The sequence below is a fragment of the Hyperolius riggenbachi genome, chromosome 3 (assembly GCF_040937935.1).
Source record: "Hyperolius riggenbachi isolate aHypRig1 chromosome 3, aHypRig1.pri, whole genome shotgun sequence".
Lineage (NCBI taxonomy): Eukaryota > Metazoa > Chordata > Amphibia > Anura > Hyperoliidae > Hyperolius > Hyperolius riggenbachi.
The window spans coordinates 45,151,668-45,177,987 of record NC_090648.1 but is presented as its reverse complement, the minus strand read 5'-3'; the positions used below and the strand labels follow the sequence as shown (position 1 = coordinate 45,177,987).

General features: G+C 47.4%; 1 protein-coding gene and 1 long non-coding RNA gene across 3 annotated transcripts in view; one reads left to right on the top strand and one right to left on the bottom strand.

Annotated features, from left to right (window-relative positions):
- Positions 1–226: 226 nt before the first annotated feature.
- The window catches only part of LOC137562585 (histidine N-acetyltransferase-like), a 65,011-nt gene continuing 38,917 nt past the window's right edge, over positions 227–26,320 (bottom strand). Inside the window, exons 1-4 of one of the 2 annotated variants that reach the window (XM_068274076.1) lie at positions 6,842–7,126; positions 5,380–5,743; positions 2,063–2,287; positions 227–1,873 (exon numbers count right to left, since the gene is read on the bottom strand). In XM_068274076.1, the coding sequence (XP_068130177.1) occupies positions 1,322–1,873; positions 2,063–2,287; positions 5,380–5,577 (975 nt within the window). In that variant the 5' untranslated portion in view covers positions 5,578–5,743; positions 6,842–7,126 and the 3' untranslated portion in view covers positions 227–1,321. Of the gene's footprint in view, positions 1,874–2,062; positions 2,288–5,379; positions 5,744–6,841; positions 7,127–26,320 lie in introns of those variants that run through there. The other variant, XM_068274075.1, reaches the window with a different exon arrangement.
- LOC137562587 (uncharacterized) overlaps positions 25,178–26,320 on the top strand; it is a 173,116-nt gene continuing 171,973 nt past the window's right edge. The window contains exon 1 of the long non-coding RNA XR_011030144.1: positions 25,178–25,284. This is a non-coding gene — a long non-coding RNA (uncharacterized lncRNA). The remainder of the gene's footprint in view (positions 25,285–26,320) is intronic.

Here is a 26,320-nt window from a genome sequence, read left to right as displayed (position 1 = left end):
TTTTTGTTTGACTTAAGTGTCCCTTTAAGTGAGAATAGTGTCTGTTACTGTAATCATTAAATCAGCCCTAGTGTCATTCATCCTTAAAAGACCACTATTGCGAAAATGTGTAATATTTAAAACATATATATATATATATATATATATATATATATATATATATATATATATATATGATGTACTTTCCCCCTGAGTAAAGTGCACTATAAATTATCTTAGTCCTATGTTGCCATCACTTACAGTAAACAGTAACGATCTGACAGGTTTTGGACTAGTCCATCTCCTCATGGAGGATTCTCAGCATCTCCTTTATTCTTTACAAATGTGCTCCCTGTAAAGGATCTATACAAGGACTGACCAGACTGCTTCCCTACTTGTTTGCACACAATTGGACTGAGCACCTGCCATTCAGTAAGTGCTCTTAAAATAATCCCCCATGAGGAGATGGACTAGTCCAAAACCTGTCAGATTTTAACTACTTACTATAAGTGACTGCAACATAGGAAAAAATAAAATTATAATGCATATTATTCTGGATCAAATGTTTTTTTTTTGCAATAGTGGTCCTTCAAGCAAATATTAAGTGCAATCAAGCTAACAACACTATCTGATTTCTTTACATTTCTCAACATTTTCTCAAGGACTATTGTAAAAAAATAGCCAATTAAATAACCAGCGAGATAAACTTTGGAAAGTCTTAACAAATGGCAATAGCAATGCTTTGGAAGAGAAATTATCGTTAACTGCGGATTGGAAAAAACCCGTATTTTTTCATATAATTTTACTGCACCCTGACGTGCATAAAGTCAGGTTGCAGTTTTGTTTTTTTGTTGTGTTTAGTTTTGTTTTTTCGAACTGAGGTTTTCCTATAAACTGAATAATTACGTATATTATTAAGTAATTCCTCTTGTGAAATAAGGAAAGTATTTTAACATAATTAAGTATGCTACATTAAAGCATTAATATGCCTATCACACCTACAAATGCCCAAAACTAACTGTTTTGATGCAAAGTGTTAACTGTAAAGAAATAAAATTGAATAAAAGTGTTAAGGTAACAAAGTTGGGGGTTCGACCGGGATGACTACGATTTTACTTTACGATAACAATGCCTAGCATCGGTAGAGGGAAGCACACAGGCTTTTAAGCATTAGCTGTGATTTTGTTCTGTAGTGTTTGTGTATGTAGAGGGGAAGGGGGGTTCAGTAGTATGGATAAACACATAGGCTTGATGTGTAGGTTCAGCTAAAGGGCATTGTTAGTAACAAAGAGCTGGGGGTAATTCCTGCCCCCTTGTGCTGTACACTGGGGATATAGTCCCTCTATATATCTGCCTCTAGGAGATATTGCTCTGTGTACCCTTTTTCCAGATGAAAGCCTAACACACTAGTGCAAAAGTCAGCCATTGGCCTCCACATGCTAGGGGGGAGGAACAGCTGGCATTTTACATCTGCAGGTAGTGAGGGTGCATGGGCGGTCAAGTGGGACAGCAACTGCTCTTGCACCCCTCTCAAATTAGAGCCAAAGACGTCAATGTTGAGGTAGAAGCAGCGCGACCCCGCCGGGATCGGGAATGGAGCCGTACAGAGAGTAGCCACCCTTGGCCGAACACCGTCATCTGCCATCCAGCGGAGAGATTTGCGTCGCAGCAGTTCATAATTGGCCGGCAGGGCTCGGAATGGCTGCCAGTCTTGGATGACTGTTTTGTTAGGCAAAAGATCCTTCAGCAGTCCTCCACGCTCCAAGAAGACTTTACGGACCTCTTCAGAAGACAGAAGGATCGGAGGAGATGGACGCGATGGCCCAGGGGGTAGAGGAAGGGAAGATATTCGAGAGGAGAATTCTGGTGCATTAAAGCGGAGAAGCAGTATGCCCTGCATTAGTAATTCAAGGAAGATGCAGCAAGGGGAATATTTTGATTGGCAGTAAAGGAGAAATTGGAAGAGAAAAGAGAGAGAGAGAGGCGATTATTTTTTGTTAGAAGGGTTTTTTTTATGTTTTAGAAAAGAGAGTTGTTCTGTTCTACCACAGCCATCCTCTAGTCCCTCAATGACCCATCATACCTGTTTGGCGATGACTCTATATTTGTCGAGCTCCTTAGGAGTCAGGTTGTCATCTCTGGTCAGCCTCACAACTTTCACGTTTGGATATCGATGTTTTACCAGCTGACAGCCAAACCTCTGCAGTACTCCAGCAATGCCTCGGCCCCGCTGCCAGGGGGCTACGCGCAGGCCCTCCAGAAGGGCCGTCTCTCCTCCGTCCATCACAAACATGGAAATAAGGCCAATCTGTTGAAGAATTGGAGAAAGACAACATCAGAGTTTTAGTTTAGAAAACATCTCATTCTCCCTGAAGTGGACCTCCAGCGTAATTTGTAAAGTGAAAAGAGCCAGAATGACAGTTTCTATGACTATTTCCTCTGTTGTTTGTTTTTTAACCCAATGCAGTAAAGGATGACTACTTCATTAAAGGGAAGGTGCAGGCAAAATAAAAAAACAAAATCCACTTACCTGGGGCTTCCTCCAGCCCCTGGCAGCTGTCCTGTGCCCTGACCGCAGCTCCAGTGGCTCCCGGTGTCCTGCGCTACAGAAGCCGACCTCGCCTGGTCGGCTTCTTGTGCGTTCCACCGCGCGGGTCACGTGGTCTGGCCAGCCTTTGACCTGAGCGCCAGCTTACAAGGGTGCACAGTACAGTGTCGCTGCTCGCCACCCCACTCTGTCTCTCCCCACCACTGCTCCATCTGTAAATAGAGCAGGGCTACAAGAAAATGGCTGCCGATATCCACAAATGCGGCCATCGGCGGCCATTTTCGTGTAGCCCTACTCTAACTGCAGATTACTTGTACTGGGGGCAACTATATAAGCTACCTATACTGGGACAACTATACTAGCTACCTATACTGGGGCAACTATACTCCCTCTACTTGGCTACTTATATTGAGGGCACCTACACATTGACTTCCTATACTGGAGGCACCTATTCCTGGTTACCTATACAGAGATCACCTACAACTGACTTCCTATACTGGGAACACCTGTGCCTGGTTACCTATACAGAGGGGACCTACACCTGACTTCTTATACTGGGGGCATCTATAGCTGGCAACCTATACTGAGGGCACTTACATCTGGCTACCCATACTGAGGGCACCAACACCTGGCTACCTATACTGGAGGACTCTATGCCTGGCTAGCTATGGGGGGGGACCTACACCTAACTTACTATAATGGGGGCACCTTTGCTTGGCTACCTATACTGAGGGCACCTACACATGAGATCCTATACTGAAGGCACCTATACCTGACTACCTACCTCCCTATACTGAGTCTAAGGGCGTTTTTTTGGGGGGGGTGGGGGGGCCGAGGCTATAACACGCGGTGCAAAGTGTGTGTGTGTGTGTGTGTGTGTGTGTGTAGGATGAAAGGGGGGGCACCAAAATCAGGTTTTGCTCAGGGCGCTGTGAAACATAAGGCCGGCCCTGGCCGACATCATCAGGATTTTACTGCGCAGGCACAGAACTACTGCGCCTGCGCAGTACAAACCTGAGGCGTCGGTCAGACCACGTGACCTGTGTGGTGGAACGCACAAGAAGCCGACCAGGACGCTGACCTGGCGAGGTCAGCTTCCTGGTATACATTCTGGCTTACTGGCATAGGTAGAAGCAGAGTACCCCCTCAGGCTACACTATGAGGCTCCCCCCACCCACAGATACGAGAGGCTGTCTCAGTGGCACAGAAAGAGGCAGAGTACCCCCTCAGTCCACATTATGAGGCTCCTCCCACCCACAGATGAGATAAGCTGGCTCAGTGGCACAGGTAGAAGCAGAGTACCCCCTAAAGGGCAACACTAAGAGGCTATACCCACCCACAGATGAGATAAGCTGGCTCAGTGGCACAGGTAGAAGCAGAGTACCCCCTGAGGCCACACTATGAGGCTACTCCCACCCACAGATGAGATAAGCTGGCTCAGTGGCACAGGTAGAAGCAGAGTACCCCCTGAGGCCACACTATGGGGCTACTCCCACCCACAGATGAGATAAGCTGGCTCAGTGGCACAGGTAGAAGCAGAGTACCCCCTGAGGCCACACTATGAGGCTACTCCCACCCCACAGATGAGATAAGCTGGCTCAGTGGCCACCACTACCACCTCTCCCACATCCCCAGTGTGGCCACCGGTTCCCTTTCTCCCACATCAATAGTGTCCCCCCCCCCCCACACACACACACACATCACCAGTGCAGTTACTATTTCCCACTCTCCCACATCAAAAGTGTGTCCACCATTTCCCCATCTCCTAAACGTCTGACAATCCACTATCTGCTGTACCAGACCATCCCCTCTCTCCCACATCACCAGTGTGGCCACCATCTACTTTCCTTCCAATAATGAATTTTGCTACCATGCAGCCCCAATAACAAGTATGGCCACTGTTTCCCTACTTCCCCCACATAACAAAATGTGAACCCCTTCCGCCCATCAGATAAGTGACAAGTGCCACCACCTTACCAAAGCAAGGGTTATCATTGCCCCCCACCACCACTTACTCCAACAAAGGTGAGGGAAGATCTACCTAAATTTGATGCAAATATAAGGTGCAGCCAGACAATTTCGCCTATAGACATCCTATTTATAACAAAGAAAAGGGCTTGACTAGAATTAGGCTTTAAAAAAATTCAAAAATAATAAGTCTTCACAATGTAGGTCGTCATTTAGTTCAAGACTTAGGGAATTTAAGGACCAGATTTAGTAAAGTTTTCTAGGCTGTAGAGCAGTGCAGTACATATAAGGATCATGTGCATGGCAGTACGCCGCCCATCATTCGCCTCACACTGCTGCCACTCAAATTCCGGGTGGCGTTAATTACTTTTCCCCCTCTGAGTCCTAGCAAAGTGGAGGGAGAAGTATTTCCAGGTCAGGCAATCGTCAGATCCCCAAATTGCCTGTATGCGGGGCGTGGACTATAGCATTGCTGCTATAGGCACTAAGTGGTGCTCTGTGCAAGTCGAGAAGCCCTGCTTCATGAGGATCTTCCAAACCCAGCCAGCTACCGTTAAAATATACCTGCTTATCACTGCGGAGAGTCTACAACCTTTTGTCTCGGTCATCATGACAAGTTCTCAGTGTGGGCATATACTAATATATGCACATCTGCAACTGAGCAACCACTAATTCACTCATCTTTCTGTAGTCCTCCCTATAGTGAGCCATGACTTAAACCAACCCACACCACCTAATACCACAGTTATAGCAAATTCCATGCCAGGTCTGAAGGATCTCGATATGTTCTTCAAAAGTTCTCAAGCCTGAAAAACCTCACTAAATCCCATCCGCCTGTGTGAGGAACATGTAAATGTGGCTGTATAATGACTGTATATCCTTACAATATCTCCTTCTTTCATGGCCAGTACCACCATTCTATCCTTCTCGTTCACCCAACTGTGGTATCGGCTGGGTAGGTAATCCAGTCCTCCGTAGATGCCAATAGACATTGTCACAACCTCTTCGAACTCTTTCTCTGTGGCCAGCACAAATTCAAATTCCCCATCCTGGGGGGTTCCAGGTATGGCCTCTAGCTTCATGTGGGCGCCACAGAAAGGGGGGAAGCCACGGAAGAGAGAGATGGAGCCACGAAAGCAACAAGGGAGCTGACGGAGAGGTATGAACCAGAAGGAAGGCACTAGAACTTCAGGAGTGGTTCAGGAAACTAAGGCTGCAAGGAGTCAGGACTCAGGAGTCACAGGAGGTCTGAAAAACAAAATGATTTCAGGTTATAAAGACAAGTATAATAAAGAGAACCAGTCACGACAAGGGCACTTGTTATACTTTGAAACCCAACCCTTAAAGAGACACTGAAGCGAAAAAAATAAATAAAAAATTATATAATGAATTGGTTGTGTAGTACGGATAATTACTAGAACATTAGTAGCAAAGAAAATATTCTCACATTTTTATTTCAGTTATATAGCTTTTTTTTAATAACATTGCATCATTCTCTAATATTTGCAGTTTACACACTACTCAGCACTCTAAATGATTTTACAGAGCAGGCTTGTGAACTTTTGAACTGTCCTCTGCAGAATAAAAAACAATACAATGACTGACAGTTGAGATAACAAGCTTCAGAAGACAGAGCTCTCTGCGACTTTGAAAGTCGTGGAGCTCAGTGGCTCTTTTGCATAGATAACAACTGGAGTTTCTTAACTCTTCCTGTACTAGAAACAATATTAGACTTATGTCTCTGCTCCTAATGTTTTATTTCTTAGCTGTACTACTACACATACAAATCATTCTATCATTTTTTTTTTTAATTTTTTTTTGCTTCAGTGTCTCTTTATATTGCTTATGAGGTTTTATCTGTCAGGGAGGGTTCTGAGTCTTTTTTACGTTGTTTTTGTTGTTCTATATTTTATTGTGTTCTAGCCTTCTCATCAGCAGTGTGTGATGCAAGCAGGGATAGGGACTCCATCGGGACTCCATCCCCCTGTGACACTGCAGGGCCGACACTGATCAGACGCAGTTCAAGCCCGGCAAGGTTAGCAGTGTTCTCTGTTCTTATGTGGGGGTAAGGATGGCCAATGGAGCAGCATGTCAGATGTGTCACATGACAGGCCAGGTTGGGGGGGGGGGGGTGCCCACTAATGGCCTGTAACCAATCCCAAAATCTACCTCTTTTTTGATCGTTAGCAGATCGGCTAGGCTGGAAAATATCAATCAATGTTTCTACCATTGTTCTGTATGCAGGTGGTACCCTACCTAGAAACAGGTTCTGTTCTGGGAGATTGTTTGTAAGTTGGGCCCTGCGATATACATACATATATAGGGAAACGTGGATAAAAGATTTACTTTCGGACAACTCTGGATTTGGGCAACACAGTGTCGTTGTGGTTAGCATTCTCGCCTTGCAGCGCTGGGTCTCCGCTTTGAATCCCAGCCAGGGCACTATCTGCACAGAGTGTGTATGTTCTCCCCAAGCCTGTGTGGGTTTCCTCCGGGCACTCCGGTTTCCTTCCACATCCCAAAAACATAGCGGAGGATCCAGGAGGAAGGCGAAGGAATGATCAGTCTGGAGGGGGCTGGAGGAAGCCCAGATATGTATAACTTTTTTATATCCCCGTCTCTGGTTTCCTTTAAAGAGTCACTGAAGCGAAAAAAAAATTATGATATAATGAATTGGTTGTGTAATAGGGATAATTACTAGAAGATTAGTAGCAAAGAAAATATTCTCATATTTTTGTTTTCAGTTATATAGTGTTTTTTATAACATTGCATCATTCTCTAATATTTGCAGTTTACACATTACTCAGCATTCTACATGATTTTACAGAGCAGTCTTGTGAACTACTGACCTGTCCTCCGGAGAGAAAAAGAAAATACAGTGACTGACACTTGAGATAACACGCTTCAGTAGACAAAGCTCTCTGCGACTTTGAAAGTCGTGGAGCTCAATAGCTTTTTTGCATAGATAACAACTGGAGTTTCTTAAGGACTGGTTCCCACGGATGCTTGGCGGCGTTTACCGCCAAGCGTTCGGGACTCGTCAGTTAAACACTCCCATTCAAGTCAGTCAGTTTAGCATCACGCGGTTACCGTCGATTACCGGCGATCGTGCAAACGCGGCGCTCTGATCCCGATTTGCCACGTCATTTCAGCCGGCCCTAGAAGCCACATGCGTCGTCCAGGGTCGCCTAGCCGCCGCGGCTTCATGACAAAAAACGCTGATCGCAACGGGAAGCCGACGATCGCCGTACCACCGCCCCCCTGAACGAGACATCACAGGCAGGGCCGGCGCTACCATAGAGGCAAAGGGGGCAATTGCCCCAGGGCCCTAGAGTTTGTAGGGGCCCCCAGTGGCTACAAGAGGAAAAACAATTTTTTCAAAAAGACCTTATAGTTTTTGAGAAAATCGATTTTAAAGACTGAAAGGGAAAAAAATACACATTAAAAAACCCACCGACTTTATCGGTTAATAGCAAATCCACCTTAAATGCTAGAAACCCTACATTTGCAGGATATGTTAAGGAGATCATTGGGAATAAAAGGAAAAAACTAGTTTTCAAAAAGACCTTATAGTTTTTGAGAAAATCAATTTTAAAGTTTTGAAGGAAAAAAGTATACTTTTAAATGCAGTAAATGTCACTTTTAGTAGCAAACCTAACGGTAGTGTAATTTTACATGCATCAAACGAAAGAGCAATACATTTCCTGACGGGGTTTCCAGGGGGTCCATACGCAGCCGCAGCGCTTTGGCCAGGGATTGCTATACAGCCGCAATATGGCTGCATGAAGATCCCTGGCATTTTTTCCTATTTTCCCAATTTTTTGTTTTGTTTAGAGTGTGGGAATTTTTTTTTTTAATTATGTGCCCCCTCCTGAAACTTTTTAACCCCTTGTCCCCCATGCAGGCTGGGATAGCCAGAATGTGGAGCTCCGACCGATTGGGGCTTCACACCCTGACTATACCAGCTGCAAAAAAGGTCCCTTAATGCCGATTTTTATTCCGGGGTATCGGTTTGGGGCCCCCCCAGGTTTATTTTGCCCTGAGGCCCCATTGTTGCTTAAACCGGCCCTGGTCACAGGACGCCGCGGCTTCCGGTCGCCGCCCGAATCTGGCTGCCGTCCATGTGAAGCAGCCCTTACTCTTCCTGTACTGGAAACAATATTAGACTTAGGTCTCTGCTCCTAATGTTTTATTTCTTAGCTGTACTACACATACAAATCATTATATCATATTTTTTTTTTTTGCTTCAGCTTGTGGACCTATTTAGATGTAAGAGCAACAAGGTAACAGTGCTAACCACTCAGCTCCCATTCTACCAGTGTCATCACACTGTGTGTGTCGGGGTCGTTGGCTCACTTCTCCCGCTGCACAAGTAACTGTGGGTATTTTCCATTCCCTGCGTTGCATCGGCCGTTCGCGGTCATTAGTTTTGACTCTTTCCTTTCTCACATCAGAATGTCAATTACTCAATAGAAGCAATTGATTCTACATCCTGTTGTGCTGCATGCCATAGGCTATTAGGGACGTCAACACCTGACAGCTGCGCCAAATAAAGTAATCAATCCCGTAGTCTATAACCCCACACGTGCCGCTAATTCATTTCCTTTCATTGTCATCTGAATGGCCGCACGTGGTGGCCAGATCCGATGAATCATTTCAGCACCGCGGAGAGAGGCGGCCCAGATAATAATAACAGCTGCTCACACACTAACAACATACAGGTTTTTTTGCTATTTTAAAGTGGTATGAAACTCCGCATTTCTTCTATTTGCTTTAAAAGATTATTTACAGCATAAAATCTACTACCATAAGAAAAGTGAAGCAGAACAGCGTTCAAACATTTAAACACAGCACTTTGTTCTTTGGTGGAAAGCTCATTGCTTCAGTGCACAGCTTCTGGCCGCATCCTAAGAGGTGATAACATTATCTTTTGTTTACATTCCTTTGTCTGCTACCATTAGTATACTTTCCTAGGGGTGCTGAAAATGAGCTCTCTCTGCTGTAAAAACAGAGAGCTGAGAAGTGATCACTAGACAGATTTTAATATATAAATACAGCAGCTATGCAATAACATTCAATGGCAGCTTTCAGAGCAGATAGACTGTACTTTGGGAACTTGTAATATGTACACAGAAAAAAAAACTGTATGGGTAATAAAAAGTAGGTAAACACATTTTTATTGAATGTTACGTTAGAGTTATGACACGTTAAAGGGAACCAGAGGGGAGAGTGATATGGAGGCCATATTTATTTCCTTTTAAACAATGCCAGTTGCCTGGCAGTCCTGCTGATCCTGCATCTCTAATACTTTAAAGGGAACCAGAGAGGAACGGGCTGAAAAAATAGAACAAGATTTTATACATACCTGGGGCTTCTTCCAGCCCCATAAGTCTGGATCGCTCCCACGCCGCTATCCTCCACTTCCTGGATCGGCGGTACCGGGTCCCGTCACTTCCGGCAGACGCAGACAATTGTTCGCATCACAGGGGCTCCCTCCATACTCGTACGCATGAGGCTGCGCAGTAGGCAGCCTCATGCGTATGTGTATGGAGGGAGCCCGTGTGATGCGGACATTTGGCCGCGTCTACTGGCCGACTCGCGGCAATGACGGGACCCGGTACCGGCAGATCCAGGCAGCAGAGGACGGTGGCGTGGGAGCGATCCAGGCTTATGGGGCTGGAGGAAGCCCCAGGTATATATAAAAGCTTCCCCCCAACCTCTCTGGTTCCCTTTAAGCCGTAGACCCTAAACAAGCATATGCAGATTCAGCTGACTTAGCTGTTTTGCTGGACTAACCAAAAACTTGTTCCAGGGTTTTTACGCCAGAAAATCAACAGAACTGCAAGGCAACTGGCATTGTTTACAAGGAAATAAAGATGGCAACCTTCATATCACTCTCACCTTGGGTTGCCTTTAAAACAGGTGGTGTTCGCATGTTTCACCTCCACACGAGCATAAAGCAATGCTTATCATGTAGGATGGGAGGTGGAACTCGTAAATAATTTCTTTATTACCGTATATATGGATGTATATGTAGAGAATGAATGTACAGATCCATATAATCTAACTTGCATGCGGGTGTTGTGCAGCAAAAAAAAGCTGCAACTGCATGGGAGCAACCTACAGACTGCACCATTATCCGTACGGACTGCACCATTAACCGTACAGACTGCACCATTATCCGTACGGACTGCACCATTATCCGTATGGACTGCACCATTATCCGTACGGACTGCACCATTATCCGTACGGACTGCACCATTATCCGTACGGACTGCACCATTATACGTACGGGCTGCACCATTATCCGTACGAACTGCACCATTATCCGTACGGACTGCACCATTATCCGTATGGACTGCACCATTATCCGTATGGACTGCGTCATTATCCGTACGGACTGCACCATTATAGAGATGTCGCGAACCTCCGATTTTCGGTTCGCGAACCGGGTTCGCGAACTTCCGCAGAAGGTTCGGTTCGCGGAAAATTCGCGAACCGCAATAGACTTCAATGGGGAGGCGAACTTTGAAAAATAGAAAAAATTATGCTAGCCACAAAAGTGATGGAAAAGATGTTTCAAGGGGTCTAACACCTGGAGGGGGGCATGGCGGAGTGGGATACATGACAAAAGTCCCGGTGAAAAATCTGGATGTGACGCAAAGCAGCGTTTTAAGGGCAGAAATCACATTGAATGCTAAATTGGAGGCATAAAGTGCTTTACAACATCTTGCATGTGTATACATCAAACAGGGAGTGTAATTAGAGTACTGCTTCACACTGACACACCAAACTCACTGTGTAACGCACCGCAAACAGCTGTTTGTGTAGTGACGGCCATGCTGGACTACTGCGCAACATGGCGTGATTGCTCTTCCTCACTCAGTGATGTCAGGTAATGTGTGACTTCCTTCTCAACTTTCCATGGCATTGTTAAAAAGCTTACGTTTTGTTTTTAATTTACATTTTCTACTTGCTGTGTACTTGTTCAGTACCGCTACAATGAGAATCCTGTGGAGGCGGGCAAGTCTGCCATTGTGACCCCGGGTAATGGCCGGGGAATGAGAGGTTTGAATCCGGTGTGGAGCCTGAATAACGGCTACCACTACACATCCAAGGAGGGCAGCGGGCAGGCATGCACGCCCGCCCGCCCCGAGGTAGTGACCAAAAATAACAATACAGTAGGAGGACTTTCGAGGCCCTGCTGTGTATTTGAAATGAATGTACTTTAAATCCTTTAACGAGAACCAGTTATGGCGGGCAAAGATGACACCACATTCCTTTCACGAGAATCATATGGAGGCGGGCAAGTCTGTCATTTGTGACCCCGGGTAATGGCCGGGGAATGAGGGATGGAATCCGGTGTGGAGCCTGAGAAACGGCTACCACCACACATCCAAGGAGGGCAGCAGGTAGGCATGCACGCCCGCCCCGAGGTAGTGATCAAAAATAACAATACAGGAGGCGGACTTTCGAGGCCCTGCTGTGTATTTGAAATGAATGTACTTTAAATCCTTTAACGAGAACCAGTTATGGCGGGCAAAGATGACACCACATTCCTTTCACGAGAATCATATGGAGGCGGGCAAGTCTGTCATTTGTGACCCCGGGTAATGGCCGGGAAATGAGAGATGGAATCCGGTGTGGAGCCTGAGAAACGGCTACCACTACACATCCAAGGAGGGCAGCAGGTAGGCATGCACGCCCGCCCCGAGGTAGTGATCAAAAATAACAATACAGGAGGCGGACTTTCGAGGCCCTGCTGTGTATTTGAAATGAATTAACTTTAAATCCTTTAACGGGAATCCGTTATGGAGGGCAAGTCTGCCATTGTCACCGCGGGGAATGAAGGTTGGATTGCGGCCCGAAGTGGGAGCCTGCTGAGACCCATGCTGTAGCTGCCCTGACCGTGCTTTGCAGACCAGGCATCTGTGGTCAGATGGACCCTTGAGCCAGCGGAAGACAAACCAAGTCGAAAGCATTTGCCAAGAATGTTTTACGGAGGGCAAGTTTTTTTGCCCTTTTTTTTAAATTTTTTGAAAATGATAGATGGTTGTATTTTTAAATTGTTTGAAAGTTTAGATGGTTGTATTTTTAAATTGTTTGAAAGTTTAGATGGTTGTATTTTTAAATTGTTTAAAAGTGTATCCATTCTTCCTCCCCCCCAGCCACGAACAATACCATGGGAACGTGGAGCAGCAGAAGCCCCCTGTGACGGCTGCCGCGGTTGTTCTCCGCTGCTTGTCTTTTGAGGGGTGCTTCTTTTCCTCAGGTGTTCTTGCCATAGCTGTTTGTGCCTTCTCTCCAGGTGCCTTCGTAAAGCACTTGTCCCTACGTGACAGTTGGCCTTTCCACGGCTCAATTTTTGCTGGCAGAGACAACAGATGGCTTTGCTCCGATCTGAGACACACACGTGAAAAAATTTCCAAACCGCTGATGCCCCCTGGGGTGATGGCGCTACGGTGGCATCAGCAGCAGCTGACGTTGAAGGGCATGTGTGCTCCCTGGCCATAGCTGGCGATACATGGCACCGGACACTGCCCCCAGCTGTTTCTGAGGACGAGCTCCCTCTGCTTCTATCATGGAGTCGTCTCCTCCTACTCCTCTCTGACTCCTCCCCTGAACTGTCCCCCTGGTCATCTCCTCTACCGGGAACATATGTGCTATCCGTATAATCGTCATCATAATCCTCCTGGCCAGCTGCGCTTTCCTCAGACACCTCCTCAAGTGCACCAACTTCAGGTGGTCCACCATCATCCCCATCCACACACGTTACGTCCATACTATCGCCACCTAACTCAGACGTATGAGGTGGTGTACCTGCGCCTTCTTGTTGTTGTTGCAGTAGTGGCTGGGAATCAGTGATTTCACCACCACCACCAAATAACTCCTGCGAAGTGTCAAATGCAGCGGATGTGGTGCTTGTTGTAGCGCTGGTGGCTGCGGGAGATGAGGTGTTCTGTGTTAAATACTCAATCACCTCCTCACGATTTTGGGAAGTGATGGCACGTGCCTTCTTCTGAGCACTGTATTTTGGGGCAGGTCCGCATGAAATCACAGCAACACCACCTCGCACAGCCACAGACCTGCCGGTGCCTGGTGGCCTTCCTCTGGGTCTGCCTCTACCTCTTCCTCTACCTGGTTTGTCCATTTTGTCCATCTCGGGGGTATGCTAGCTATATGCAGTGAGGTGGGTTCTCACTCAACACAACAGGTAGTTAGATGCAGTGAGCTGGGTTCACTCAACAGTAAAGGTACTTAAGATGCAGTGAGGTGGGTTCTCACTCAACACAACAGGTAGTTAGATGCAGTGAGGTGGCCAGGTGGGTTCTCACTCAACACAACAGGTAGTTAGATGCAGTGAGCTGGGTTCACTCAACAGTAAAGGTACTTAAGATGCAGTGAGGTGGGTTCTCACTCAACACAACAGGTAGTTAGATGCAGTGAGGTGGCCAGGTGGGTTCACACTCAACACAACAGGTAATTAGATGCAGTGAGCTGGGTTCACTCAACACAAGGCTAGGTATATGCAGTGATGAGGTGGGTTAAGTAAACACAACAGGTACTGGGTAGTTAGATGCAGTGAGCTGGGTTCACTCAACAGTAAAGGTACTTAAGATGCAGTGAGGTGGGTTCTCACTCAACACAACAGGTAGTTAGATGCAGTGAGGTGGCCAGGTGGGTTCACACTCAACACAACAGGTAGTTAGATGCAGTGAGCTGGGTTCACTCAACAGTAAAGGTACTTAAGATGCAGTGAGGTGGGTTCTCACTCAACACAACAGGTAGTTAGATGCAGTGAGGTGGCCAGGTGGGTTCACACTCAACACAACAGGTAATTAGATGCAGTGAGCTGGGTTCACTCAACACAAGGCTAGGTATATGCAGTGATGAGGTGGGTTAAGTAAACACAACAGGTACTGGGTAGTTAGATGCAGTGAGCTGGGTTCACTCAACAGTAAAGGTACTTAAGATGCAGTGAGGTGGGTTCTCACTCAACACAACAGGTAGTTAGATGCAGTGAGGTGGCCAGGTGGGTTCACACTCAACACAACAGGTAGTTAGATGCAGTGAGCTGGGTTCACTCAACAGTAAAGGTACTTAAGATGCAGTGAGGTGGGTTCTCACTCAACACAACAGGTAGTTAGATGCAGTGAGGTGGTGTTATGATCATGTCTGCAGCGTTTACTGCTGGCTGCAGTGGTATTGTAACCCAAGCAGTTCTGATGTCATTACATGCATTTTCTTGCATAGTTTGGTTTGCACTTAAACTAGTTGCTGATTCCATCTGCAGTCACTCTGAAATAATGACAGTTTAACATGCTCTTGTGTAAACAAACATTGTCTGCTGCAGTGGAGGGGCAGTCCCTTTCCTGCAGGCTGCATATCATTGTCTGCCTTTTCCTGCTATCAGCCTGTGATTAATTACCATTCACTTGTGTGGGAATCTGCAGGTCTGCTCCCATTGGATGACCTCAGTATAAAGAACTGCTTCCTGCAATGTCTCATGGGCTACCATAGTCTCAGATTCTATCTGTTACTCTGCTCGTGCCCCACCTCGTTCCTGGTCCGTGTGGACTGCGCTGACTCCTGCGAAGGGGTCAGCGAGTCCTCCTAGTTCTGCTCTTGTTCTAGAAGTTGTTACTTGCTTGTCTTGTGTCATATATTGGTTCATCGCCAATATATACGCATACTTGCGCATTTTGTTATTTTCCTTGAATTCGTGTTACGTTGATACATCAGTGTCGCTGATATATACGTACACGAACTGTTTATATCCTGTGTTCCGTTAGTCAGCGTTCCAGCACGCTGAGCTAGTTATCCTGTTCCTGGTCCTGTTTGTGGATTGCGTTCATCTCTGCGAAGAGATAGCGAATCCTTCTGAGTCCTGTTCCCTGTATTACTCCAGTCTTAGTCAGAGTTCCTGCTTATGTCATATATCGGTTCATTGCCGATATATACATATGTTAGTCAGACGTTACGAATAGTTTCATTGATAGCTGTAATTGTAATACGCTAGGAAATCATACTTATAGTATATTTATCTGTGTTACGTTCATCTATCTTGATCCTGCTATTTTCTGTCTATCCTGTCCTGTCTTTGTAAGGCACGCCATCCCCGCAACGCATTGGCTGCCTCATTCCAGTCTGTCTGGTTTTGGACGCTTGCTGTCGCTAAGTAGCCGCTAGCTAGCAAGCGTTCATTCTGTCTACTTGTTCTGATCTCCTCAGTCCTGGTTTATGCGCTCAGCGCTACTTTGCGCTGAGACGTTATTACGAAAGTGTTGTTTGTGGCTGTTCGGATCTGCACCGGCTCTGTGCGCCACAATCTCCTATTGGAGTCAGTCCTCTCCTCCACTAAACTGGGGATATCCTGATCCCTTGTGCTGGTGTGTGTACCTCCTTCACGTCAGCTTATGTGTTGTATGCTGACTGTGGAGATTACACCTCCAAGCTTAACATTATGGTAGCCCCATTACCAATTCCCATTGTGGGGGGGGGTTCCCAGCAAAAATTACACTGTTTGTTATGGTTCCTGTTCCTTTAAGAAATTTGAAAAACTCAATTCTGAAACAGAAAATGAGTTTTTTTCTGAATGTACCAGGTTCCTGGCCAATCCCGAGCTCCAGGCTACTCCTGTTTCAACGTGGGCCCCCCAGCTAGTTTATGTTTTATTTAAGGGAAGATTGTTTCAGTGGGCCTACGATGTCTTGGATCATACTAATTTAAAAGAGAGACCACTGGAATTTCTAGCGTTTGTGATCCATAACTGGCTGCGCAAAACCGATTTGCCTAGCCCTTTTGATAAGCTCCTGGCAGCTTGTCAATCAGCTGCTCCTTCTACTGCCTACAAAAATAATCAGCAAGCAGATAATTGTTCTGATAACTTTTCTTCTGCTAAGGCAGTAGGGTCTAAAGCCAAACGTAAACGCTCCAAAAGAAAAGTGTTACAATCAGCGGAGTCGTTGCCCTTGGCGACTGCGCATCAGATCTGTAATGAGACTCCGCCAGTAGCAGATAATGAAATTCAGTCACCATTCAGGGGAGTCAAATGGACCTATGAAACTACTAATGAACTTTCATTGCTAGCCAGGGAAAATAAAAGTTCTTGTTTAAATGAATTATCTGAATATGATTATGAAGATATATTACAGAGTATTGAACAGATCAATTTATTCGTGCAGCAAGGGAAATTTGCATACACTACAGTTCAACACTTGCTACAGGTATTGGAGATCCTTAGGAATAAGAAATCGGCCAATCACCTGCTAAATAACCCAATGTATGTTTCTGCCACTAACACATTTGCAAACTATGATCAGCCGGAATGCTCAGCTGTTAAATATGCATGGGATCCTCCATTTGAGAAAGGAGAGATGGAAGCCCTGGTCTATGAATGGAAGAAAGATGCAAGTTCATTTTGTCAGTTTTACAGTGCAAAAAGTGAATTAGTATTGAATGCATGCATTAAGTCTGCCTATAACCTAATAAAAACTGGTGTGTGTGGGTATGACTTTGTGGCTCCATTGATCGATGTGTGGAGAATGATTCTGGACGATTTTTATGCGATTCAATCAGTTGATACCAGGGAAGACACACTGTCAAGTGGAGATTGTTCCACTTCCTCAGTTCCTGAGGACTCGCCTGCTTCAGCACCTTTGGCTGATTCAGCGAGTGATTCAGAGCTCCTTTTGTGTGAAATTGAAGTTCCTGTAATTCCACCCTGTACCATGGATAACTCAGTGTTACTTCCCAGTAAGACAGAAATTACTAATACTTCCTTAATCTTGCCCTGCACAAATTTCTCAGCAGAGGACCCAGAGGTCCTGCTGACTTCTGAGTCCAGCCTAGCCAGTACTCATGAGTCTTTGTTCAGTGAAACAGACACCAGAAAAATCTTGCCTGTCTCTGCAAACACTTCTGCAGAAATTACCTGTGTTAATAAAGTTCAACTCCTGTCTGATCCAGCAGATGCCAATAGATGCACTACATCAGTTTCTGAGTCCCAGCAATCCTGTCCAGAAATCTCAGAACCCCAGCATCTGAATTTTCCAATTTCACAATTGAATGGTGATTTTGATGCGCAAACATTGTGTTTTGATCTTCCTGTTTCTACACCTCACTCTAGTTTCATGAATAACTCAGAGCGTCTGCTATGTGAGTCCGAAATCGCAGAATTATTACCGTGTTCAGAAAATGTTCCAGTGAACTTGCCCTGTACCATGAATTGTGCAGTAGATCTCTCCAATGAGACTCAGGTCACAGAATCATTATGCTGTCCAGCAGGTGCTTCCATGGTTTTGCCCTGCAGTGTGGACTGTTCGGTGATCCTGTCCAGTGAAGCTGTGGTCACAGAGTCTTATGCTTCACCCAGTACTTTGGATACTTCAAACCCTCTAGCAGAACAGTCTGAGGCAATGCTTACCTCAGTTGGTGTTGCAGTAATATTCACTTGTCTAGCAGCTGTATTGGAATTACAGTCTGCTCTAATAAAACTTGATGAATTTCTGCCCAGCGAAGCAGAAGCCATTGAAATATTGTCCTCGTCAGCAAGTGTGTTAGATACCTTGCCCTGTACACAGTCTGATTTAACCAATGTTGTTGAGTCCCTCTCCAGTGTTGTAACAGCCGAGGAACTCCAGCCCTGTCCTCTGAATGTTTCAAAAGTCTTGCCCTGTAACATGGATAATTCTGACTCGCTGGAAAAAATAATAGAAATCTCAGAATTTCAGTCCGGGTTAATGAGTGTTTCTGAAACCCAGCCCTGTATCCTGGAAAATTCTGGTTCTCTGGCCGGTGTGGCAGAAGTTCCTGAGTCCCCTTCCTGTCCAGTGAGTTACTCAGTTTTGCCTAGTTCAGTGGGGATTGCTGCACTACTGACTTGTTTTGCAGCCCTTCATGAGCTCCAATCCAGTGTATTTGATGAGTCTCTGTCTAGTCCAGAAGAAGTTATGGGAACCCTGTCTAGTTCGGTGCATACATCAGAAGATTTGTCCTGTCTTGTAAATGCCCCTGAACATGATTTGTTAATAACTTTGCTGGAATCAGAGACATCTAAGTCTGATCCTGCATTTTTTAGTGAGAATCCAGTAACTGAGAAGTCTAGTCATGATTTTTTTTTGCCCAGTCCTGGTTTCGGTCCTACCTTGACTGACTTTGAGGTTTGCAGTTCCTTGACATGCCCAGAAGTCTCTCTTGTGCCGGTGTGCCCAGATGTGCTTCGTATGCCAGAGTGCCCAAGTGTGTCTGTGTTGGCGTGCTCACACGCTTCCCTAGTGGAGACATGTTCTGATGTTGCCGGTTGGCCTGCATGCCCGGAGATGGTTCTGGTCCCTAAAAACCCTGATCTTGATGTTTGTCCTTGTGACCCTGACTCTAGAGTTGCCCTGGGTTCCATAGGGGTTCTTGATGGTTCTCCATGTGAGCCTAAGGGGCGTTCTGACCTGTGGGGATCTCTTTGGAGCTTCCAAGTGTTCTGGGAGATCTCTGAGGAAACTTGTCCTGGTACCTTGGACTGCTTCAACGGTGGGTTTTGTGTTGGTGGGGACAGTTCCGGTGGGCATTGCAAAGGCTTTGGCGTTTTTGGACAGTCCCGGGAAGGCGGTGGGTATCGCTCAGAGAGTTTCTGGGGGCTTTTCTCTGGAAGTAGTGGTTCTGATGGGTATCACACTGAGGCTTGTGGTGCTGACGGGCATGGTTCTGTAGGTTCTGGTTCTGATGGGTCCAGTCTTGTGGGGACTGATTCTGGAATTTGGTCTTGCCGGGCTGTCCCGGTCATCATGAATTATCAGTCAGATTGTTTTGTTGGGAATTTCAGTTTCGAAAAGCGTCTGGTATCCGCTTTTAAGGGGGGGGGGGGTAATGTTATGATCATGTCTGCAGCGTTTACTGCTGGCTGCAGTGGTATTGTAACCCAAGCAGTTCTGATGTCATTACATGCATTTTCTTGCATAGTTTGGTTTGCACTTAAACTAGTTGCTGATTCCATCTGCAGTCACTCTGAAATTAATGACAGTTTAACATGCTCTTGTGTAAACAAACATTGTCTGCTGCAGTGGAGGGGCAGTCCCTTTCCTGCAGGCTGCATATCATTGTCTGCCTTTTCCTGCTATCAGCCTGTGATTAATTACCATTCACTTGTGTGGGAATCTGCAGGTCTGCTCCCATTGGATGACCTCAGTATAAAGAACTGCTTCCTGCAATGTCTCATGGGCTACCATAGTCTCAGATTCTATCTGTTACTCTGCTCGTGCCCCACCTCGTTCCTGGTCCGTGTGGACTGCGCTGACTCCTGCGAAGGGGTCAGCGAGTCCTCCTAGTTCTGCTCTTGTTCTAGAAGTTGTTACTTGCTTGTCTTGTGTTATATATTGGTTCATCGCCAATATATACGCATACTTGCGCATTTTGTTATTTTCCTTGAATTCGTGTTACGTTGATACATCAGTGTCGCTGATATATACGTACACGAACTGTTTATATCCTGTGTTCCGTTAGTCAGCGTTCCAGCACGCTGAGCTAGTTATCCTGTTCCTGGTCCTGTTTGTGGATTGCGTTCATCTCTGCGAAGAGATAGCGAATCCTTCTGAGTCCTGTTCCCTGTATTACTCCAGTCTTAGTCAGAGTTCCTGCTTATGTCATATATCGGTTCATTGCCGATATATACATATGTTAGTCAGACGTTACGAATAGTTTCATTGATAGCTGTAATTGTAATACGCTAGGAAATCATACTTATTGTATATTTATCTGTGTTACGTTCATCTATCTTGATCCTGCTATTTTCTGTCTATCCTGTCCTGTCTTTGTGAGGCACGCCATCGCCGCAACGCATTGGCTGCCTCATTCCAGTCTGTCTGGTTTTGGACGCTTGCTGTCGCTAAGTAGCCGCTAGCTAGCAAGCGTTCATTCTGTCTACTTGTTCTGATCTCCTCAGTCCTGGTTTATGCGCTCAGCGCTACTTTGCGCTGAGACGTTATTACGAAAGTGTTGTTTGTGGCTGTTCGGATCTGCACCGGCTCTGTGCACCACAATCTCCTATTGGAGTCAGTCCTCTCCTCCACTAAACTGGGGATATCCTGATCCCTTGTGCTGGTGTGTGTACCTCCTTCACGTCAGCTTATGTGTTGTATGCTGACTGTGGAGATTACACCTCCAAGCTTAACAGGTGGCCAGGTGGGTTCACACTCAACACAACAGGTAGTTAGATGCAGTGAGCTGGGTTCACTCAACACCACGCTAGGTATATGCAGTGATGATGTGGGTTAAGTAAACACAACAGGTACTGGGTAGTTAGATGCAGTGAGCTGGGTTCACTGAACAGTATACAGTAAAGGTACTTAAGATGCAGTGAGGTGGGTTCTCACTCAACACAACAGGTAGTTAGACTTAGATGCAGTGAGCTGGGTTCACTCAACACAAGGCTAGGTATATGCAGTGATGAGGTGGGTTAAGTAAACACAACAGGTACTGGGTAGTTAGATGCAGTGAGCTGGGTTCACTCAACACAAAGCTAGGTATATGCAGTGATGAGGTGGGTTAAGCAAACACAACAGGTACTGGGGTATATGCAGTACTGGGTAGTACAATGTGCAGCTCCCTGTCACACACACAGGCAGTCAGTCACTGAATGTGCTGGGCTGCTGGCAGTGGCACACACACTATCAATTAGCAAGGCTGTGCATGCAACAAAAGTGTCAGAAAAAAAAAATGTACAGGTTGAGCTCTGAAAAGAGCTGTTGCTGGGTGCTTTAACCACCCTGGCGTTCTGATTAAATCGCCAGGGTGGCTGCGGTAGGGTTTTTTTTAAATTAAAAAAAAACTATTTCATGCAGCCAACTGAAAGTTGGCTGCATGAAAGCCCACTAGAGGGCGCTCCGGAGGCGTTCTTCCGATCGCCTCCGGCGCCCATAATAAACAAGGAAGGCCGCAATGAGCGGCCTTCCTTGTTTTGCTTACATCGTCGCCATAGCGACGAGCGGAGTGACGTCATGGACGTCAGCCGACGTCCTGACGTCTGCCGCCTCCGATCCAGCCCTTAGCGCTGGCCGGAACTTTTTGTTCCGGCTACGCTGGGCTCAGGCGGCTGGGGGGACCCTCTTTCGCCGCTGCTCGCGGCGGATCGCCGCAGAGCGGCGGCGATCAGGCAGCACACGCGGCTGGCAAAGTGCCGGCTGCGTGTGCTGCTCTTTATTTCATGAAAATCGGCCCAGCAGGGCCTGAGCGGCAGCCTCCGGCGGTGATGGACGAGCTGAGCTCGTCCATACCGCCCAGCTGGTTAAAAGCAATATTAATCAGTCAGGAACAAGCAAAGCAGCCTAGAACCTAACTAATCTGTCCCTCAGAGAAAAAGTCTGCAGCAGCTGTCCCTTTCCTCTCTCTAGCAGGCACACGAGTGACTGTAATGGCCGCCGGAGGCTGCCTTATATAAGGGGGGGTGGGGCTCCAGGGCTTACTGTAGCCTGAATGGCTACAATGTGCCTGCTGACTGTGATGCAGAGGGTCAAAGTTGACCCTCATAGTGCATTATGGGGCGAATCGAACTTCCGGAAAAGTTCGCCTGGCGCAGGCGAACGCGAACCCCCAATGTTCGCCTGGAACCGTTCGCCGGCGAACCGTTCGGTACACCTCTACACCATTATCCATATGGACTGCACCATTATCCGTACGAACTGCACCATTATCCGTATGGACTGCACCATTATCCGTACGAACTGCACCATTATCCGTACGGACTGCACCATTATCCATATGGACTGCACCATTATCCGTACGGACTGCACCATTATCCGTATGGACTGCACCATTATCCTTATGGACTGCTCCATTATAGGTACGGGCTGCACCATTATCCGTACGGACTGCACCATTATCCGTACGAACTGCACAATAATCCGTAAGGACTGCACCATTATCTTAGTACTGCAGGAAGCAAAAGCTGAGGGATGTTTTAACTATTGCTTGCTGCAGTACTAAAGTAATGGTGCGGTCCATATGGAGAATGTTGCACCCCATAAAGAGAAAGTCAAGGTGCAGTCCTTTTCGCAGTTTCTGGTGTTCCTCCTGGGCAGGGCAGTGCACAAGCCCGGATTTACATCGCAGGAGCCTATAGGCACAGATCTCCTGGCACCCCAGACTTCACCTCCCATGAACCTACAAACACCCACCAAACTCCACCGCAGGTGTACTTGATGTACCAGCTGTCACTTCTCCCGAACTTCCCTTGCCTGTCATAGGTAGCTACAGGTGTCTCTTAGTATTAGGTAGCCAGAAGTATCATCAGTATTACGTAGCCAGAGGTGCCCCTGATTGAAGGGAGATCTCATGGAGTGGAATGCAGAGACCCAGGTGAGTAACCTCTCATATACGCTCTTATCAGGACTCTGCATAGAGAAGGAGGGAGGGAGGAGCTCTGGGAGGGGAGTGAGATGCCTTTCCATCATCAGGCGCCTGTTGGCACGTAGATCCGGCCCTGGCAGTGCATTATTGGGCAACTGCGCATGTCTCTGAAACCAACTGTTAATCAGCTGTCTCGGAGACTTCTGCGCAGAGTAACGCGGCGCTAGCGTGATGACGCAATGCGCTTACATCAAGACGTTTAGGGGACGCCAACAATTTAGGGCGTACCGACAAAACGGAAAACAGTAGTTGGACGCCTGGTTGCAAAAAGTTACAGCCAGGATTCAGAAAAGAAGCAACGCATGTGCATTAATGCCAATTCCATACAGCACGCATGCGCAGTAATGCCAATTCCATACAGCACGCATGCACACTAATGCCAATTCCATACAGCACGCATGCGCACTAATGCCAATTCCATACAGCACGCATGCGCATTAATGCCAATTCCATACAGCACGCATGTGCACTAATGCTAATTCCATACAGCACGCATGCGCACTAATGCCAATTCCATACAGCATGCATGCGCAGTAATGCCAATTCCATACAGCACGCATGCGCAGTAATGCCTATTCCATACAGCACGCATGCGCAGTAATGCCAATTCCATACAGCACGCATGCGCAGTAATGCCAATTCCATACAGCACGCATGCACACTAATGCCAATTCCATACAGCACGCATGCGCACTAATGCCAATTCTATACAGCACGCATGCGCATTAATGCCAATTCCATCCAGCACGCATGTGCACTAATGCTAATTCCATACAGCACGCATGCGCACTAATGCCAATTCCATACAGCACGCATGCGCAGTAATGCCAATTCCATACAGCACGCATGCGCAGTAATGCCTATTCCACACAGCACGCATGCGCAGTAATGCTAATTCCATACAGCACGCATGCGCAGTAATGCCTATTCCATACAGCATGCATGCGCAGTGATGCCAATTCCATACAGCACGCATGCGCAGTAATGGCAATTCCATACAGCACGCATGCGCAGTAATGGCAATTCCATACAGCACGCATGCGCAGTAATGCCTATTCCATACAGCACAAATGCACAGTAATGCCAATTCCATACAGCACGCATGCGCAGTAATGGCAATTCCATACAGCACGCATGCGCACTAATGCCAATTCCATACAGCACGCATGCGCAGTAATGCCTATTTCATACAGCACGCATGCGCAGTAATGCCAATTCCATACAGCACGCATGCGCAGTAATGGCAATTCCATACAGCACGCATGCGCAGTAATGCCGATTCCATACAGCACGCATGCACAGTAATGCCAATTCCATACAGCACGCATGCGCAGTAATGCCAATTCCATACAGCACGCATGCGCAGTAATGCCTATTCCATACAGCACGCATGCGCACTAATGCCAATTCCATACAGCACGCATGCGCAGTAATGCCAATTCCATACAGCACGCATGCGCAGTAATGCCTATTCCATACAGCACGCATGCGCACTAATGCCAATTCCATACAGCACGCATGCACAGTAATGCCAATTCCATACAGCACGCATGCGCAGTAATGCCAATTCCATACAGCACGCATGCGCAGTAATGCCAATTCCATACAGCAAGCATGCGCAGTAATGCCAATTCCATACAGCACGCATGCGCAGTAATGCCTATTCCATACAGCACGCATGCGCACTAATGCCAATTCCATACAGCACGCATGCGCAGTAATGCCAATTCCATACAGCACGCATGCGCAGTAATGCCTATTCCATACAGCACGCATGCACAGTAATGCCAATTCCATACAGCACGCATGCGCAGTAATGCCAATTCCATACAGCACGCATGCGCAGTAATGCCAATTCCATACAGCAAGCATGCGCAGTAATGCCAATTCCATACAGCACGCATGCGCAGTAATGCCTATTCCATACAGCACGCATGCACACTAATGCCAATTCCATACAGCACGCATGCGCAGTAATGCCAATTCCATACAGCACGCATGCGCAGTAATGCCAATTCCATACAGCACGCATGCGCACTAATGCCAATTCCATACAGCACGCATGCGCTGTATGGGAAGTCCCAGAACCTTATAGGCTGTAAAATATTTCACTACATTAGCAGTCTCACTGCTGCCTGTGTCCCGAGGGCTCTGTACAGTGTGTAGAGCTGTGCTTTCCAACAGCCACTCAGAGGCTGGAGGTCTGGACACAGTACTGACAGCAGGTGGCAGCAGTGAGTATGGCTGTGTGAAGCCGCACCTCTCTTGCCAGTGAGAGATGTCAGTGTCCCTGCAGTACTGAGCCCAGGAGGCTGGAGGCAGGCAAGCCTATCCAAGAGCAAAGGAGGGCAGTCTGGAAGTGAGCAGGGAGAGAAGAGGAAGAAGAGAGAAGGGTAGGTGGTAGTAACATTATGCATTTCCATTCACTACAGCTGTGCAATCACTGTGACTGGCCCCCACTATATCCAGGCCCCCACTACATCCTGGCCCACACCATACCCTGGCCCCCACTGCATCCTGGCCCACACTACATCCTGGCCCACACCATACCCTGGCCCCCATTGCATCCTGGCCCTCACTATATCCTGGCCCCCATTGCATCCTGGCCCTCACTATATCCTGGCCCACACCATACCCTGGCCCCCACTGCATCCTGGCCCCCACTACATCCTGGCCCCTACTGCATCCTGGCCTCCACTATATCCTGGCCCCTACTGCATCCTGTCACACTCTACATTCTGGCCCTCACTATATCCTGGCCCCCACTACTTGTCACCCTCTGCATCCTGATGCCCACTATATCCTGCCCCCCACTACATCCTGGCCCTCACTACATCCTGACCCCCACTGCATCCTGGCCCTCACTATATCCTGGCCCCCTCTGCGTCCTGGCCCCCACTATATCCTGGCCCCTACTGCATCCTGTCACCCTCTACATTCTGGCCCTCACTATATCCTGGCCCCCACTACTTGTCACCCTCTGCATCCTGACGCCCACTATATCCTGCCCCCACCTCATCCTGGCCCTCACTACATCCTGGCCCCCACTGCATCCTGGCCCTCACTATATCCTGGCCCCCACTATATCCTGGCCCCCACTGCCTCCTGGCCCTAACTACATCCTGGCCCTCCTGGCCCCCACTGCATCCTGGCCCCCACTGCATCCTGGCCCCCACTGCATCCTGGCCCTCACTACATCCTGGCCCCCACTGCATCCAGGCCCCTACTGCATCCAGGCCCCTACTGCATCCTGGCCCTCACTGCATCCTGGCCCCCACTGCATCCTGGCCCCCACTGCATCCTGGCCCCCACTGCCTCCTGGCCCTCACTACATCCTGGCCCTCCTGGCCCCCACTGCATCCTGGCCCCCACTGCATCCTGGCCCTCACTACATCCTGGCCCCCACTGCATCCTGGCCCCCACTGCATC